Genomic DNA, 19,353 nt, shown 5'->3' on the forward strand with positions numbered 1-19,353 from the left:
ACGGGTTGTATTGTTGCTTGTGGAATATTCTCTTGGATATGCTTGTCCTTGAGTGCCGTTCTTTCACGCCAGAGTCCTCTTTCATTGAATTCTGTCTTTTCATTGTGTCCTTTGTTAGATTTTTTCTGTTGGTGCTCCTAGTCCATGTGCACCGCTTCTTTTGCCTATAAATGCCCTTTCGGAGTACTATTTTGATTCATCGAGCCTTTTGTTGTCTGTTCTGAAGTCTCTATAGTTATGAATATGATAGTGTGTGAAGTAGAGCAGCCCCCGGGCGTATTTTGTAGTTGTACATTTTGTTGTAGCTGGAGGAAGTCTTGTGATAGGGATTAGAGGTAGACTAATCCCGCAGCGGCATTGTACTTAGAAGTACGTGGTGGTAGTTGGAGGAAGTCTTGTGATGTGGGCTTCGTTCCTTCATCCAGCAGTTTTGGGTTGATCCTCGCCGTCTGTCTTGAGACTGTCCGGTGCAGATCAACACCTGATCCTGCATCACGTGTGGCTTGGGTAGACAGATGCCTGCCGACTTCCCCTAGTCTATGTTGTCCCGCCATGCTGCTGATTTCCACCTTGGATGCACTACGTCCGTCCTTTGAAGAAAAACAGTGTAGCCGAGCACGGTTTGTTCTACCGAGTAGCAAATTGGAGCACGTAGTCGTTCCAGAGCCTAGTTGTGTCCGGGCTCCTTTTTGCTACCTTGATTGTCGTAGTGCTGAGTTTATTGGGTCTTGTAAGATGTGTAATCTTCTATTTTTGAAGCCATTTGTAATGGAAAGAATCTTGTCTTCAGAGTTGTCATTCATTTTTCTGCTGTAATCCTGGTTATTCATGAGGCTCCTGAGTTCTTTCTTTAATAACTGGGTTCTTTTGTTCCTTGTGAGGTGGCCCTTCGTTTCTTCGTGGTTGACGGGTTGTTCTTGTAGTAATCTAAAAACTCTGCCGTGGTGCTGGATGGATAAGTCTGAAATCTGCCCGTTGGATTGTACCATTGTGTAGATTTGTGCCTTCCATCATTTTAGTTGTGTCAGTAAATGGATCGTCGCGTGGTTGACGGTAGAAGCCGAATCGCCATATTGGTTTTGATGAAGGAATTAACTCCGCACTTAACCTTTTATGAAGAAAGTTTTAACTCCATCCTTATCTCGAGGAGGCTGTTGAACTGCCTGGGATGACGATTTGGTCTCTATTTAACTGGCCACTCCGCAATTGTTTCGCCATAGCCACAATGACGAAGAAGAAGTTCATCCATAGGCAGAGTGTCCGTAAGGTGTCACGTTCTTCGCTTGTTCACTCTCCGAGGATGGCCTTGGCGGAGTCGTCGAGCGGAAGGTCTTCGTCGTCGCCTTCATTGCTAGCCCCTCCGGTGGTGGGGAAGGCTCCCCTTGTTGGGACATCAGCGCCGGTTGTCCCTCTACAGAAGAAGGAGGATCCCTCGGCTGCTCCTGTGGTCACTCTTGTCCCCCTCTCTGCTGCTGATGCTACTTCAACAAGGGTGGATTTGATCGTCCTTAGTAGTGACAGTGAAGATGAGGTTGATTGGGAGGCGCTCATCGCCGAAGACGAAGTCGACTAGGGCGCCCTTGCTGTCGAAGATGATGATGATGTCGAATCTATGGGTAGCGGGTCTCCGGTGAGGAACTGATGATGGCTGGATGCGTTGTCATTAGCCCTCGCTTTGATGTTGGCGTAAAGGATATCGAAGGGCAGATTGTTCGGTCGTAGATTTATCTTGGTGATTTGATGTATGTAGTAGTCGTGTTCTTCTATGATCATCATAAACTTTGTTTCCCCAATTTCTCTTTTCCTTTTCTTTTGATGTGGCTTCTTTTGTTTCTCTGTGTGGATGTCTCTGCTTTACTTATTCGTCAGACGAATTGTGTGAGTGATCAGGATTTCTTCCAAGCAGTTGCTTCGTGGTACGTATCCGTAGCTTTGAGTAGACGAGTTGTTTCCATTTGTCGTGAAATGACTCTTTGATAGGTGGAGTGCTTTGTCTGGCTTTCGTTTGTGCCATGTAAACAACTCGGTATGTGTAGAATGTCGTCTTGAGAGACTATCTTTGAGTGCTTTGTCTGTCTCTCGTGCAAACAACTCGGTATTTGTAGATCATTGTCCTGACAAATTGTTTTCGAGTGCTTTGTCTGGCTCTCGTGCAAACAACTCGGTATAAATTGTTGTTTTGTCAGACTTCATGTTCTTGCTAGTACTAAAAAGACTTAGGATTGGCGATCTTGAGATTGATAAGCCTCTGAGTACTTCATGGTGGAGTTCTGGGAACTTCTTCTTGTTCCTTCAGGTCTTTGCCGAACAGGGATTACCGGTGCTTTTTCCCCGGTTTTATGATTTTTGTGAAGGGTGGCTTTTATCGGTGCATCAACAATGTGGTTTCGTATGTCCGGGTTGTTGCCCCTGATGCTCCTTTTGAGCGGATTACTGAAGCTTCTGTAATGACTGAGTTTTCAAGACACTGGGAGGAGGCCAAAGTATAGCTTAGTGGTCTATCAGACCAAATTCTTGATCAAATGAATGTACTTCCTCCTTCTCTTCCGTCTTCTTGAACAGATGTGAAAAGTCAACCTTCTTTTGATGTCCTTGTAATATACTTTGTCTCTGAATTTTTAAGATGTGAGCAGGCTTCGTCCTGTCTTTCTTTTCTTCTTAGATGTCTTTGAATAATATGGACAAGTTTTGCCCTGTCTTTCCTTGTGGCTTTTTTTCTGTTTTGCCATAGCTTGTTTCGCTCTTTGGGTCGGCGACCGAGTTGTTTGGATTTTTTGTGTCGCTCTTTGGTCGTAGTAGTCGATTGTACCGCTCTTGGGGTAGACGATTGAGTTGTTGGAGTGTTTGTACCCCTCCTTAGGCAACATAGTCGATCATACCACCCTTGGGGTAGGCGACCGAGTTGTTGGAGTGCTTGTGTCCCTTTCTGGGCGAAGTAGTTGATCGTACCACTCTTGGGGTAGGCGACCGAGCTGTTGGAGTGCTTGTGCCGCTTCTTGGGTGAAGTCATCGATCGTACCACTCTTGCGGTAGGCGACCGAGTTGTTGGAGTGCTTGTGCCACTTCTTAGGCGAAGTAGCTGATCGTACCACTCTTGGGGTAGGCGACCAAGCTGTTGGAGTGCTTGTGCCGCTTCTTAGGCGAAGTAGTCGATCGTACCACTCTTGGGGTAGGCAACCGAGTTGTTGGAGTGCTTGTGCCGCTTCTTGGGCGAAGTAGTCGATCGTACCACTCTTGGGGTAGGCGACCGAGCTGTTGGAGTGCTTGTGCTGCTTCTTGGGCGAAGTAGTCGATCGTACCACTCTTGGGGTAGGCGACCGAGTTGTTGGAGTGTTTGTGCCGCTTCTTGGGCGAAGTAGTCGATCGTACCACTCTTGGGGTAGGCGACCGAGTTGTTGGAGTGCTTGTGCCTCTTCTTGGGCGAAGTATTTGATCGTACCACTCTTGGGGTAGGCGACTGGACCCGTATAGCACAACCGTTTCCGGGTTGGCTGTTTGCAGGGTAAGTAAGCAATCGTACCAACTCTTGGGGTAAGCGATTGCGCCCGTATAGCAACAACCGTTTCTGGGTTGAGCTGTTTGCAGGGCTACCCCTTTTTCCCCAACCTGATTATGGGTTGGTTCTGTCCGTTGGATAGGGCTGTTAGTCGTACCATCTCTTTATGGTAGAGTGACAAATGCTAGCTTGGGTCTCCTTACCCAAGAAGCTATTTGGCCATTGGCCGTCAGTCAGACCATCTTCATATGGTTGAGTGACAAGATTGCCCGTGTAGCGCAACTGTTTCCGGGTTGACTGTTAACAGGGAAGCCCCTTTTTTCCCAACCTGATTACGGGTTGGTTCTGTCCGTTGGACAGGGCTCATATTTGAAGCTGTTCTTCTTGAATAATCTCTGTTTTATTTCTCTTGAAACTTGAGTACAATCTGTTGTACTTAATTGTAGAATCTTTTGAGCTGGCTGATATGCCAAGTGTTCTTTACAGGTATTTCATCTGGAGTCATCAACTCGTATGTGTCGGGTCCTATTGCTGTCTTCACAATGAAGGGTCCTTCCCATGGACTGAGTAGTTTGTGTCGTCCATCTTTCTTCTGGATTAGTCGTAGTACTGAGTCCCCTAGCTTTAGTGATCGGGGTTGAGTACTTTTGTCATAATGTCTTCGTAACCCTTGCTGATATCTTGCATTTTGTATGATTGCACTGTCTCTTATTTCTTCTATTGAATCAATTTCTAACCGCCTTGTTTCTTCTGCTTCGCCTTCTTCATATTGTTCTATTCTTGGAGATAGCCATATTAAGTCGGCTGGTAGTACTGCCTCTGATCCATAGACCAGAAAGAACGGTGAGTATCCAGTTGCTCTGCTGATCTGGGTTCTTAGACCCCATACTACTTTTGGTAATTCGTCGATCCATTTTCCACCATAATCTTTCAAATCTTCATATAATCTTGGTTTTAAACCTTGTAATATGAGTCCATTTGCTCTTTTGACTTGTCCATTGGCCTACGGGTGTGCTACTGATGCAAAGTCGATTTCTATCCCACAATCTCTTGCCCAGTATTGGAATTCTCTTGCTGTAAATGGTGAACCAAGATCTGTGATTATTCTGTTGGGCATGCCGAACCTATGCATTATGTCTTGTATGAATTCCACTGCCTTTTCTGCATTGTATTTGACCAAAGGTTTGTATTCAATCCACTTTGTAAATTTGTCGATTGCCACAAATATGTATTCGAAGCCTCCTTTTGCTTTTTTGAGTGGTCCAACTTGATCCAGCCCCCAGCATGAGAACAGCCAAGCCGGCGGTATGCATATTAAGTTGTGAGCCGGCACATGTGATTGCCTAGCAAACATTTGGCAATTCTTGCATGTTCTGACGAGCTCTTCTGCATCTTTGAGTGCTGTTGGCCAATAGAAACCGGTTCTGAATGCTTTGTCGACTAGTGTCCTAGAGGCTGCATGATTTCCACAGCATCCTGAGTGAATTTCATCCAAGATTTCCTTTCCTTTATCTGTCGGAACACATTTAAGCAGTACTCCTGATGATGCTGCTCTTTTGTATAGTTTATTCCCCCACCAGAACGTAGTTTTTGCTTCTTCGTACAACCCGAGTTGCTTCAGCTTTGTCTTCGGGTAGTTTCTTCTCTTTGATAAAATCAATGTATGTTTGTCTCCAATCACTTTGTATGACCATGATTTGTCTTGACTGGTCTGGTTCTTCTGCTTGATCTATTTCCATTAGATCTGTTGTCTCCTTCTCTTTTTTTGTGTTTCCGAGTTGTTTGATGGATGGGGCTATGAGTTCTTCCACAAATATACCGGGTGGTACTTTTGCTCTATCTGATCCTAATTTGGCTAGCACATCTGCTGCAACGTTGGAATCTCTTAGTACATGATGGATTTCGAGCCCTTGAAAATTTTTCTCCAATTTTCTGACTTCTGCACAGTACGCATCCATATTATCTTTTGTACAATCCCAATCCTTGTTGCCTTGATTGATTACTACAGCTGAATCACCGTAGACAAGTAGTCTTTTGATCCCAAGCGAGCTTGCAACTCTTAGACCGTGTATTAATGCTTCGTATTCTGCCTCATTGTTAGCTGCCTACCAAAGTATTTGTAGCACATATTTTAACTGTCTCCCTTCTGGTGATATGAATAGTACTCCTGCTCTAGCTCCTCCTAACTTTAAGGAACCGTCAAAATACATTTTCCAATGATCAAGTATTGGTTCGGGTTCTTTTTGACTGATTTCTGTCCATTCAGCAATAAAGTCGGATAATGCTTGAGATTTGATAGTTGTTCTTGGTTTGAAGTCTAGGTTGAGAGCACCGAGCTCTACTGCCCATTTTGATATCCGACCTGTTGCATCTTTGTTGCGTAGAATTTCTTGAAGTGGAAAATTGGTTACCACTGTAATCTTGTATTCATGAAAATAATGTCTCAGCTTTCTTGATGATATCAACACTGCATAAAGTAGTTTTTGCACGTGTGGGTATCTCACTTTTGATTCTGTTAGTACCTCACTTATGTAATAGACTGGTCTTTGCATTTTGTATGCGTGTCCGGGTTCTTCTCTCTCAACCACAATTGCTGTGCTGACAACGTTTTTGGTTGCTGTAATATATAGCATCATGTCCTCTTTGTCTTTTGGTGGTGTCATTACTGGTGATGATGCCAAGTATTCTTTTAACTTTTAGAATGCTTCTTCTGCCTCTTCTGTCCATTCAAAATTTCCTACCTTTTTCAATAATTTGAAGAAAGGTAGCCTTTTTTTCTCCTAGTCAAGAGATGAATCTGTTGAGTGCTGCCATGCATCCTGTAAGCTTCTGTATGTCTTTAACTTTCTTTGGAGGTTTCATATCCATGATGGCTTTAACCTGCTTTGTACTTGCTTTAATTCCTCGGTTACTGACTAGAAACCCGAGTAGTTGTCCTGATGGTACCCCAAAAACACACTTTGTGGGGTTTAGCTTCCACTGCCATGCTTTTAGATTCTTGAAAGTCTCCTTAAGGTCTTCTATCAATGATCCGGGTTCTTTTGTCTTGATTACTACATCATCAATGTATGCTTTTGCATTTCTTCTGACTTGACTCTCCAAGCAAGTTTGAATTGCTCTTTGATATGTTGCCCCTGCATTTTTTAGCCCAAAAGGCATTGATTTATAGCAATATGCCCCAAAGGGTGTAATGAATGAAGTCTTGCTTTGGTCTTCTTCTCTTAAGGATATTTGATGATAGCATGAATAGCAATCTAGAAAGGATAACAGAGCTGATCCTGTTGTCAAGTCGATGATTTGATCAATCCTTGGTGGGACATATGGATCTTTTGAGCAATGTTTGTTGAGGTCTATGTAGTCGTTGCACATGCGCCATTCTTTTGAATTCTTCTTCTCTACTAGGACCGGGTTGGCAAGCCAATTCGGGTTGATTATTTCTCTGATGAATCCTGCTGCCATGAGCTTGGTGATCTCTTTTTTGATTGCTGCTTTTCTGTCTGGAGCGAATCTTCGTAACTTTTGCTTAACGGGTTTGGACCCTTTGTTCACATCAATTATGTGCTCAGCCAACTCTCTTGGGACCCTTGGCATGTCTGCTGGCTTCCAAGCGAAAATATCTTTGTTGTCCCGAAGAAAGTTGGTGAGCGCGAGTTCCTATTTGGGGTCGAGATTTGCACTGATGATTGCTGTCTTCTCTGGATCACCAGTCAGTAGGTCAATAGTCTTGGTAGCGGCTTCTTTTGGTGGTGTGAAGTTGCTTGGCTTCTTAGCCGGTATCTTAATCTCATCTGGGTTCATTTCGTTGGCCAGCATTGCAATCTCCTTTCCTTCCTTTATATCTTGTAATCTTTCAGATATTTGTACTGCTTGTACGTCGCAATCATGTGCTTTCTTTAGATCTCCTTTCAATGATAATACGCCCTTTATTGTTGTCATCTTGAGCAGTAGGTATGCATAATGTGGTACTGCCATGTATTTTGTTAAAGCTAGTCTCCCAAGTATTGCATGGTAGCATGATTCAAAGTCTGCAACTTCAAATTTGATGAATTCCGTCCGGTATTTGTCTGGTGTGCCAAAGGTGACGGGTAGGGTTATCTGTCTGAGGGGCATAGCTGCTCTGCTGGGTACTATTTCATAGAAAGGTGTGCTCGTGGGTATCATTACACCTTCACAATCTAGATTCATCCTTTTGAGAGTATCTGCGAAAATTATGTTAAGCCCGGCTCCTCCATCGATGAGTACTTTAGTTACTGCTACTCCTGCAATAGTCGGACCCAGTACCAGCGGGTAGCATCATGCGTTTGCTGCACTGGTCCATTGGTCTTCTCTTGTGAAGTGGATGGGGTACTCTGACCAATCTAGATATCTTGGGATGGCTGGTTTAGCTACCATGATGGCTCTGTGAGCTAGTTTCTCTTGTCTTTTGCTTCATGTGTTAGGAACACCTGAAAATATCACCGCTAATTGGCGTTGGGGTTCTTGATAATCTCCTTCAGCTCTCTTTTCCTCCTTCTTGGATTCTTCTTGCTTTGGCTCCGAGTTGTTTTGATTCCTGTTTTCTCTCTTCATGAATTGCCGCTTAAAAGTGCTGCATTCAACTAACTTGTGTCTGGCCCCTGGGTGTATGTGACACGGCATGTTTTCTATGTTTTCCGGCGCTCTTCCTCGGTAGTTGTTACTCTGATAGTTGCTATTACTGTTGTAACCGTTGTTGTTATGGTTGTTGCTATTGTTGTAGTTGCCATTGTGATTGCTACCATTGTCGTTGCCATTGTATCTTCTTTTGTTGTCTGTGGTTGCCACCATATTGTCCTACCTTGGTCTTTTGTCTTGCTATCTGTAATTGGGTCTTCTATTCTCTGGGTTGTCCCTAGCAAATCTGTGTCGAGTTCTTTCTTCTGACGAAATTAGCTTCTCAACAACCCTCTTGAAGTCTTCATTTGTTCTTGGGTTCTCATTGAAATAGTCCTTGTATTGCCAGTTTGCCCAGATTCCTTCTACAAAGGCCTCTATCACCTCCCTATCAGTAATGTTGTGGACTTGAGCCCTAAATTCTCCAAATCTTCTATAGTATTCCCTTAGACTTTCTCCTCTCCTTTGCTTTACTCCTTTCAATTTGGCTGTAGTCATTGGATGGGTAATAATGCCTGCGAAGTTGTTGCAGAAAGCTTCTTGCAAGTCTTCCTAATACCTGATTGATCTTGGCCTCAATTTGTCAAACCATTATAGCGGCATTGCTTCGAGGGCCATTGGGAAGAATAGAGCCTTGATGTCGTCGTCTCCTCCAGCTAATTCAATAGATTGGGAGTAAACCCTTAGCCATTGTCTTGGTTCGACTTTGCCATCATACTTGGAATGATTTGCTGGTTTAAACTTGTGCAGTAGCTTTAAAGTTTGTAGTCTTCCTGCGAAACAAGGGAATCTGTCATATGGTTCCGTTCTTTCGTAATCTGGCGATCTTGCCCTTCTGTAATAAGACATGTCTTCTTTTAACTCAGACTCTCCGTAGTCATCTTCTTTGTCAAATCTTCTTGATATTTCTTGGTAGCGTTGGCTCAATTCTGGTTTGTCTCTTTCTTGTTGCTTTGAGTAGTGTTCCTTCCTTCCATTGATATCAGCACTTTCTACTGGTCCTATCCTTTGAAAATTCGATTTTTTGGGTGGCTGCTCCCTTTGTGGCTCCTGTGGAATTTCTTCACCGAGTTGTTTTTCTGATCCCCCGACTTCTTTCTTCTGGTCTTCCTTTGCTTTCCCGTTATTCGTGAGGGTGTACAACTCCTTTGTTAATTCTTCAATTCTTTCCCTTTTTGTATTTTTTATGGCTTCTTTTTCCGCCTTCTTTCTGTTGTATTCCGTTAGCTTCGCTTTGTATTTATTCCAGACTTGCTTCCTTTGTTTAGCTCGGTTCCTCCTTCCAGCTTTCAATTTGTTCTTCTTTAGCCTTGCTAGTCTTTGCTCATCATTTTCGTTGCTATCGCTTTTCTCATCTAGCGAGATGTTGCCTTCTGATTCGTCTGAAGATTTTATATCTGGTATCTATGGTGGTTCCAAAGGTTGTTCTAACTGCTCCGCCATGTATACAGTATACCTCTTCCGAGCTCTTCTTGTATGGTATTCCATCATTCGTTTGGTTAAGCTGTCTGTAGCTTCTGAACTGGATCCGAGTTCTTTTCCCTCTTGATAAGGTAGTTCTTCAACGCGCGTGCTAGTCTAGACTTTGCTTGAGGTGAAAGAACTTGGCCAATGCACCACACAATCTTGCGGGGTCACTGTCATGATCATCCCTTCTTGTGCTCCCTCCAGGAGTATTTGTAACATCCCAGCCCAGGGCTTAACAGGAGTAATAGGATACTCATACCAATAAGTTGCAACTTCTTTTTCGGAAGCCCATCTGCAAATAACTCCGAGGTTAAGCGTGCTTGGCCTAGAGCGATGGGTGACCGACCAGGAAGTTCTTCCCGGGTGCGCACGAGTGAGGACAAAGTGCGCAGAAAAGACCTGTGTTGGTCTGTGAGGGCAGTCTATGTTCTAGAAAAGCTGCCAGATGTAAGCGGGTTCAGCCTTGTAGAGGTGGGACGTTACAGAATGGTATCAAAGCCGACTCTCGCGGTTTCACGGGCACGTGTGTCGCAGTTGCGTAGGCATGGTGCGCTTGGCTAGTGTGGATCCGACGTGGTCACACAGCATGGCACATGCGCTGACTCTGGACACACGGACGTGGCCAAGAGAGGACGCTCCTGGCTTGGGATTGATCGACGAGGACGTCGATCTCTTAAGGGGGTGAGGATGTAACATCCCAGCCTAGGGCTTAACAGGGCGTAGAAAAGACCTGTGTTGGTCTGTGAGGGCAGTCTATGTTCTAGAAAAGCTGCCAGGTATAAGCGGGTTTGGCCTTGTAGAGGTGGGACATTACAGAATGAAAGAAGTTGCAACTTATTGGTATGAGTATCCTATTACTCCTGTTAAGCCCTGGGCTGGGATGTTACAATTCTCCAACAACCAGAATGACAACAACAATAAGTAACCGAACAAACAACTCAGAGATGTATAAAGGATCACATACAAAATTACAATGTCAAAGGATTACAGTCGAAAAAGAACTCGGACAGAGAAAAATTATATATCTCATTGATCGAAGACAAATACAAAGGTTACAGACGGCCAAACAGGACTGGATAAACTCAGACATAAGATAGAGACAAGATTCTTAAATATTGCAACAAGGAACCCAGTGACGACAGCAGCGGCAGCCCGAACGCAGAAGAACAGATAGAGCAACATGTTCATTACCAAGCAAGCATAAGCCCGGGGGCTGCTCAACCTCACACACCAGCATATCTACGAATGAAGAAAGAATTGAAGAAGAAATTTCCTACTCAAGGAAGAACCACAACCAACAAAGAAGATATTTATAGCAAACCAGAGGTAAACAAGGCTAAAGATCACAAGAAAGAAAGAGGAAAAGAACAAAAGAGCAAAGCAACAAAGGCAAATAGTACCCAAAAGCAAGATTCCTGACAAAAAGTAAAAGAAGACGCTCACTCATGGCTATACAAGACCCATCCGTGACCAGCAAAAGACAAAGATCAAAGGAGTACAAATCGAGACTCTTCTTCCGACTTCTTTTCAATAGAAAGAACCCGGAGAAGGCTCGGGGGCTGCAAGTACCTACCACAGAAAAACATATTTTCAAATTTTTTGACCCTCCAGCTTTTTGTACTAAAAAACAGAAGGCTCGGGGGCTACACTCAATGAGTGTAATTTTTTGCAAAATTGCACTTGCTGCACTCAAAGGAAAAAGAACCCGGAGGACATCGAGCAAAAGTGCACATCAGCCAAAAGAAGAATAAAAAAAGATCATCTCAAGATTTCACTTCAAGAAGGACTCAGATCAAGACTACAACAACTCGGCCCTTGAAGCTCAATCATGAAATGCTCGGGGGCTTGTCGATGGGGAACCCTACGGGCCCCCCATGGACCATACTGCAGGGAGGTAGACCTTGGTAACAAGGCCTACAACCCAATCGCCAAGAAGAACGCGGAGCAAAGCAACGTGCAAAACCGAAACTCCAACGCAAACTATACAAGGAAAGGCGCCCGAAGCGTAGCTTAGGACTCTGACCTTGTATCCGCATAGGACACAAACAACGCCTCTCAGCGCCTGGACTATAAAGGGCTGGTGAGGGTACCCATTGTAAGAGGAGAACACATACCCGATACTCAAAGCAATACAGCGCAAACAGGCTAACGCCAAAACTGGACGTAAGGTTATTACTCGACCAAGTCGAGGGCCTGAACCAATATAAATCGTGAGTCTCTTTGCGTAACCGCCGAATTCCACTATTCACCGAAGCCCGAACAACTGTCCCGGGTACCCCCGTGGCAGGCTATCGGTGGTAAAACATCGACAATATCTTTCACCCTTGTAAGGAGCTAGATAGCCGGGCCGATTAGGATAACCGGCATCAACAACATAGTATTTGTCTAAACATGGTGAAAACAATATAAGTTAATATTTTGTATCATACGAAAGAGAATAAACGATTAATTATTCATTCATATTACCTTGAGGGGGATGTGGGAAGAATTTTTCGTCCACATTGATTGCATTGTATAGCACACTTGTGTCGTGCATAGATCCCGCTTGACCGACCCGTGGATACATATGTGAACCGCATGTCAAAATCACAAACTGCTAAGACATTTTGGGTGGGTATCCCTGTTTTTCTAATATACTTCACTTGTTCATCGAGGTGAAGAGAAACTTGAATATGCGTACCATCTAGAGCACCAATGCAATCCTTAAAATGTGGATACGCTCGTCTATCATCTCTAATCCTCCAATGAACTGTAGGAAAATTGGGGTCCTTAGGTCTAATAAAATCCTTTACCATGGCCATCAAAGAGTTAAGGACCTCATCAAATTTCCTAGACCATGTCTCACCCGAATGCTTGAACCGATTTTGAACTTTTCGGCTCGACTCATTTCCAGCACATGTAAATAAAAATATGGCAAGGCTCTCATAGGTAGACATATGATATGAAGCTTTTAGCCCGTATCTTTCCACCAATAAACCATGGAGGTCCTCGAATGTTTTTTAGTTGCTGCTTAGACAACATTATTCCGGTGGAATGATAAAACCTATCAGACACCTCGGTAAAGCCTACATTGTTCAAATGAGTGTTTGGCCGATTCCCTTTTCTAACTTGTTCGGCGAACAAGTTACAAACAAGCGAGGTATAACCATCAACCCAGTCTATAGCATCACCCTGACATTAACTTCCCACAATTCTTTCACCACCCAAATCAAGATTTCCCCACAACGGTATTATTGCTGCAAAAAAATTAGAAGAGAAATGTATACCTCATCATCTCTTTTCCTCTTGTTCTAGGAATATTCCGAAAAGAACAGGCTAAGTACTAGGAATATTCCGAAAAGAAAGAATATGCACTTGGACTCATACAACTGTGTGTTGTGTTTAAAGAACATTGAAGAGACCTGTCAGCATCTTTTTCTACAATATCCATTTGCAAAGCAATGCTGGAAACTGATACACATTGATATACCTCTGAATGAAACCTTTGCAGAGCTCTCAGATTATCTAAAAAATAGACTTCATTCACAATTCTTCTTAACAGCAGTTGTGCTCATTTGCTGGACAATCTGAAATGACCTGATCTTCAAGGGCATCCAAGCATCACTAACGCATGCCAGAAGACTGTTTTCTTCAGAAATGCTCTTGCTTATGCATAGAGTTAAGCCAAGCCTTGCTAATCAGTTTGATCAATGGATACAAACAATGGTGTAACTCATAGTTTAGATCTGGTTTTTTTTGTTTCCTTTTTTGTTTCTTGAAGCTGCCACTGTAAACTTCTATTTTTCTTTGTTTAATATATCTTATCTGTAGGGGCTCTGGCCCCTCCAGTTCCTCAAAAAAGAATGTCAAACTAATCTGTTACTACTTAGGTCATGTTCGCTTCTCTTATAATCTGTCTTTTTCAGTTTGTTTTTTCAACCGAAAGAGTATTTTTCTCTCATAACAAATCAGCCAGAACAGTGTTTCGACTTTTTTTCAGCGAAGCGAATGTGGCCTTAGTAGGTAACCTGGAGAAAAAAAAATGTTGGAGCAAAAAAAAAAAGTGAACGCTACAGTGCAAACAGCGCCTGATGCGCTGAGAGAGCAGCATTTTATTCCTTGTTGAGGGATAAAAAAAAATGTTGGAGCAAAAAAAAAAAAAAAAAGAAAGAAAGAAGAAAAGTGAACGCTACAGTGCAAACAGCGCCTGATGCACTGAGAGAGCAGCATTTTATTCCTTGTTGAGGGATAACTTTATGCCATTTTTTAAACTAATTTGTTACTTAGTACGTAACTCTGGAGAAAAAAAGCCTTATTTTTTTCCATACACTGTAGGCAGCGTCTAATGTCAAACTAATTTGTTACTACTTAGTAGGTAACCTGGAGAAAAAAAATGCTGGAGCCAAAAAAAAAAAAAGTGAACGCTACAGTGCAAATAACGCCTGATGCACTGAGAGAGCAGCATTTTATTCCTTGTTGAGGGATAACTTTATTTCGAATGCCTACCCAAAAAGAACAGATCAAATCGAACCTCTTATACAGCTTGGCAGATTTTGGGGCCATGTACGTGCCATCAGATTGCTCGAGTTCTCCTCCAATACGAAATCAATATTCAATAGTTTGACGAATATTGAGGTTACAAGAGAACACATATGTATTATAGTGAACCTAGGTAGTTTGTTTCCGAGAGAAATAGAACTACAGATAATATCAAATTATAATAGAGCATGGTTTCATAATTCTGTATCACGCTCATGCACGAAGTCTTGAAAGTATATCCATGCACTTCACATTGGACTATGCTAGCGCCCAGACGTCTGGACGCACACGTGTATCTGGACGCCTGCGCACTCGCGTGTTGCTGCGCCTGCCCGTGATTCTTCGCGCCCCGTGCCTGCTGCTACTGTTGGGTCCGTGCGTGCTGCTGCTGCGCCTGCCCGCGTGCTTCACGCGCCTGCGCGTGCTAGTGCTGTGCCTGCATAGGAAAGCATGTGTGTGAGGCCCAACCAGCTGCATGCAAGAGAAAGGGTGGAGCTCAACCCGCGTACCCGTGTTGATCCTGGCTGTACGCTCCACTGTGGGGGACCGACTGCATGCTCTACAGTAGGGGGCCAAGCCTGCTGGTGTAGGGGGCCTGGTTCTGTGTCCGTTGGATGCTGGCCTGCTCTTGCGCTCGGCATGCGCGCATGCACTTTGATTAGGGAGTGCTCGGCCATTTGGGCACTGACCACCCGTTGCGTGCACGTTCGACTACTGGAGCTGACCCGCATGACAGAGATAGGCAGCGCTAGATGGGTACGTGCAGCGTGTTCGTGCTCGCGAGTCAGAGCGCGTAGGGAGCAGCACCTGCTGCAATATACCGAAACCGGGTGAAACAATTGAAACATATGTTTGCAACATATGTGTATAACTGCTGCAACATATAACAACATCCAGCTAAAACACTTGCAACATACGTCTGAAATAGGTAAAATATTTGGAACATACACTCGCAACATGCGTGTATAGCCAGTGGAACATATGCAGCATCCAGGTAAAAACATGCAACATCTAGATGAAACAGCTGAAACATTTGTAAAACTCGCAGCATACGTGTATAGCCAGTGCAACATATGCAACATCCAGATGAAACACTTGCAACAAACGTTTGAAACAGTTGAAACATTTAAAACATACACTTGCAACACACGTGTATAGCCATTGCAACATATGCAACACTAGATCTACTTTTGCAACATCCAGATAAATCATATGCAATATACATCTAAAACGCATGAAACGTACGGTTGCAACACATGCTCATCTACTTGCTGTCGTCCAATAAAGGTGGCGCGGGTGGTGCACAGCGCGAGGCACGGGTAGCACGCTGCGCGACGAGTGGACGGTGTGAGACACAGGCGGGTGTGCGCGGCTAAAGGCGTGAGACGGGCGGGTGTGCGCGGCATGAGGCGCGGGGCGCACGTGGCACGATGCGGGTCCGGTGCGACCGTGCGAGGCACGAGGTGCAGGGGTGTAGGGCGCGAGGCGGGAGGCGCAGGCGCACAGCGCGAGGCATGGGGCGCACGCGGCATTAGGCGGGTCTGGTGCGATCGTGCGAGGCACGAGGCGCAGGGGCACACGGCGCGAGGCGGGTCCGTCCCGTCCGGACAGACGTCTTGATAGGAGCATTATCCCTTCACATAACGTTGGATCATAGAAAATATGGGTACTCCTTCAGCACATTACGCTTCGGCACATTACGTTCATGATGAGTAGACGGTCTACGCTTGGACTACCGTACCCTTGCTCTGATCTCATCCATAACTGACGGGAAGCTCTGCATCAGCTGCAAGTACCCCTCGGTCAACGCCACCTTCTTAAAAATTTTATCCACCATCACGAAGTCGATGCACTTCTTCTTCAGCTCTGGGCAGTTGTGCGTGTCAGCGCAACCTAACGTCGCCGCCACAGTCTCCACCGACACACGATCCCACAGCTTCTGCGCGCACATGAGCTTCAGCCTGTCCAGGTGGTACATGTCTGCCGCTGCAAGCAAATCCTTAAGCAATTCGGTACTCAAAGAAGAGCTGTCGATCTCGCTGCCGTTGCCCATGGACAGTGCGTCGGTGTACACGAACCGCAGCAGGATTCGGAACGCCGCCGGCTGGACGCCGTCCACTGTGATGCGGTCCATCCTAGCATCCGCCATGGCGACGAAGAGCTGCGCTCTAAACACCGGCGAGCGCGCGGCGAGGACGGCCGCGTGGAACGTCTCGCCGCCCACCGAGAAGGAAACGTCCGACAAGCCGTCGTCGTCGGCGCGGTCCAGGTCCAGCAGGCGGCCGAGATGGCTCCCCCAGGTCCGAGGCGGGCACAGAGATGCGGTCGTCGTCCACGTCCAGGGCTGCGATTCCACATAAAAACGTCACGCAGCCGTCGATGAGGTAGCCGGATTCGACGTCGCTTCGCTTCATGAACTTGAACCAACCACCCCATGAACGCTGCATCGGTAGTTGTGTGGGTGACCTGGCTTGTGCATTTGGCATGGGACAACGTCACAACGATGCCGCGCCGTCGGTTCCTATCGGGACGGCGGTGGAGATTGCCCTGACGGCGGCGTTTTTAGGGTTTCCCAAGGTTACTACGCTGAGAGAGAGGTACTCACCGTAGCCGGACCATTCTGGCGGGGTGATCCCGCTCGGATATAGCATACGATCGACCAGACGCGCCCGCCGGCGGAGATGACATTGCTGGCACCAACGGATTTGCCGATGGCGTGGTTCTTGGTTTTTGAGTAGTCGACCTTGAACTCCACGAATTGGGACTCCACCATGCTCGATCGAGATCGATCTGTAGAGAGAGATCGAGACACACAAAGGATAGGTACAATCTAGTAAATCGTTTACTCGACGTAGAAGATATTGGAGTTTGGAAACGTATCTCTTCTCTCTTCTGGTAGCAGTATATATATCTATCTCTTTCTCCTTTTTTATTTATATGATGACGAGAACTAGACCAGTTAATGGGCTGGGTTCTTTGGTTTTAGCTAGGCGGGCTTGCAGTTTTTTTTTCAACGAAAAAAAGAATTATATTAGGTACGGCCAAGCCACATGCATAGATACAACTCGCATATTGCTTCCGTCGCGTATAACACTGTCTTTCTTGGGGAATTCATGCAGCTAGATTAGGACATGTTCCATGTGAGCATCATCCCTAATTCTTTTCCTGCTCTCTTTATGCTATGATGCGTCAATCGTTTATGCCCTGACTGCTGACATGCCTTTCGTTTCCAGAGTGTTCAGGTGTTGTGCATCCCCTCTATCAGATATGATAAACGACGCTAGCCCCTATTAAATCAGGATTGGTTCAGATGATATAATGTGGTGCCACGTGGGTATTGTTTGCTGCCCATTGATATGTTTTTGTGCATTGAGGTATACTTCAAACTGGTACGGTTGGAATGTAGACACCTTTCTGTTATATTCTGATGTGTAGTTATTATAGTGTAGTTGATCCCCTCTGACAAACTGATATTTTGAACATCGACATGGTACAATTGAGATGATGAATTAAGATGATATATTGTGAGATGTCAAATTGAGATATTGCCCAGTTCATACATATAAATTGAGATATGCAGTTCATACATAGTTCAAGCTGCCCAGTTCATACGTAGTTCAAGCTGCTCGGTTTCATACATAGTTCAACCAGCTCAATTCATACATAGCTCAAGCTACAATACACAACTTTCTCGCGATATCAATCACCTTAATATGCAGCAGACACAACCAAAACTATCACACTTCTAGTCATACATAATTGACCCTTGCTTTTCAGGTACTCAGACGTTCCCACTGCACTACAACCTTAGGGGAGAGGGGGAAATATTACTCAAGGATTGTTGCAGTTTTATCATTCCATCCTTTCTCTTTTCTATTACATTTTTTTTTTCTAGAACACGACTTCACGTGCATTTCATTAAGAAGGAGAAGCAGTTTCAACTTTGATCTATTCGAAAGTGAGATGCCAGGATAGACCAAGCACTCAACGCTCAAACCCAGACACCACGAAGAGCAACGATGTACTACATGATTGAAACTTTTGCGACTAGAGATAGAAGGAAGCACTAACAGGGTTCTGCTACCGCGACCAAGAACGATGAGATCGGGGTGGTCCACTCGATGCCCTCCTCAAGCACCATATGCCACTCTGGAACGGCCGTCGATGCTCCGTTGTCGAATACACGAGAGTTGCGCTGTTTCCATATATAGTCGCCTAGACACAAGCAGCACCACCGAGTCAAACCCCTTTCGCAACTCCTTCGGCACCTACTGCCTAGAGTCCATCCACCATGAAGTGGACCGTGACGCCTAGGAGGAGGAGATGAATTATGCAACTTAAAATTCTAACTGTAAATTATGGCCTCTTTTTCTAACCTTAACAAAACCTATACAAAAGACAAACTATCTAAGTGTGCAACTATGGTTTTGCTAATGTGTTGCTATCTCTACCGCAAAAGGAGTAATACAATCAATGTAAATGCGGAAGCTAAAGAGCAAGGTAGAGATATGCAAACTCCCGTCGACGACTCCGGTATTTTTACCGAGGTATCGAGAAGCGCGTAAGCTTCTCTCTAGTCCTCGTTGGAGCCCCTCGCAAGGGCCAAGCTCCCGGTCGGGTAACTCCGTGGATAGCCTCGGGCCTTCCCCACGCGCAAGTGGGTCTCCGACGTGCCTTCCGGCAAGCCTCTCCCGGATGCTCCCCGCCGTCTTCACTATCAAGCTTCCGGCCGAAACGCCGCGGGCCTTCTTCCCTCCGGTACACGGTGGCGGTCATACCACAAACGCGGTTGGTGTGATCTCGCAAGACTACAAGCACCTCCAATGTACAACAATGGTGCGCGTAAGCACCAAGTGGTAAGAGGTATGCAAACCTCACTGAACACTAGGCCTAAACCTAGAGCAAGCGCCCGGTGGTCTAATCAACCTAAGCACTTCGCAAAGCACCTACGTTAATCACCTAATAAAACACTAAGCACTATGCAAGTGGAGATCACTAAAATGGTGTATCAACACCCTTGGTATGTTTTCTCAACTCCACACTACTTATTTGGCCGGTGGGGGTTGTATTTATAAGCCCCACTGAAAAGTAGCCGTTGGGGACGAAATTCCGCTTTTCTGCTACTGACCGGACGCTGTTCACGTCCTGACCAGACGTGTCCGGTCGTCCCGACCGTTGGAGCCGCGATCTACTGATCGGACGCTGCCAGCGTCCGGTCACATGCCACCGGATGCGTCCGG

The 19,353-nt window shown here is 45.3% G+C and overlaps 1 protein-coding gene across 1 annotated transcript; it reads right to left on the bottom strand.

Annotated features, from left to right (window-relative positions):
* Positions 1 to 15,845: 15,845 nt before the first annotated feature.
* LOC136469420 (BTB/POZ and MATH domain-containing protein 3-like) lies at positions 15,846 to 16,560 on the bottom strand. The gene is made up of 2 exons (XM_066467621.1): positions 16,380 to 16,560; positions 15,846 to 16,339 (listed from the first exon to the last, which is right to left on the bottom strand). The coding sequence occupies exons 1-2, from the start codon at positions 16,558 to 16,560 to the stop codon at positions 15,846 to 15,848; spliced, it is 675 nt and encodes a 224-aa protein (XP_066323718.1).
* Between the last annotated feature and the right edge of the window lie 2,793 nt (positions 16,561 to 19,353).

This window comes from Miscanthus floridulus, chromosome 8, assembly GCF_019320115.1.
Source record: "Miscanthus floridulus cultivar M001 chromosome 8, ASM1932011v1, whole genome shotgun sequence".
Classification (NCBI taxonomy): domain Eukaryota; kingdom Viridiplantae; phylum Streptophyta; class Magnoliopsida; order Poales; family Poaceae; genus Miscanthus; species Miscanthus floridulus.

Coding starts and splice junctions, on each gene's coding strand:
- LOC136469420 (XM_066467621.1), bottom strand. CDS start 16,560: ATGCAGCGTTCATGGGGTGGTTGGTTCAAGTTCATGAAGCGAAGCGAC. Junction 16,340..16,379: donor TCGGCCGCCTGCTGGACCTG/GACCGCGCCGAC, acceptor ACGTTTCCTTCT/CGGTGGGCGGCGAGACGTTC.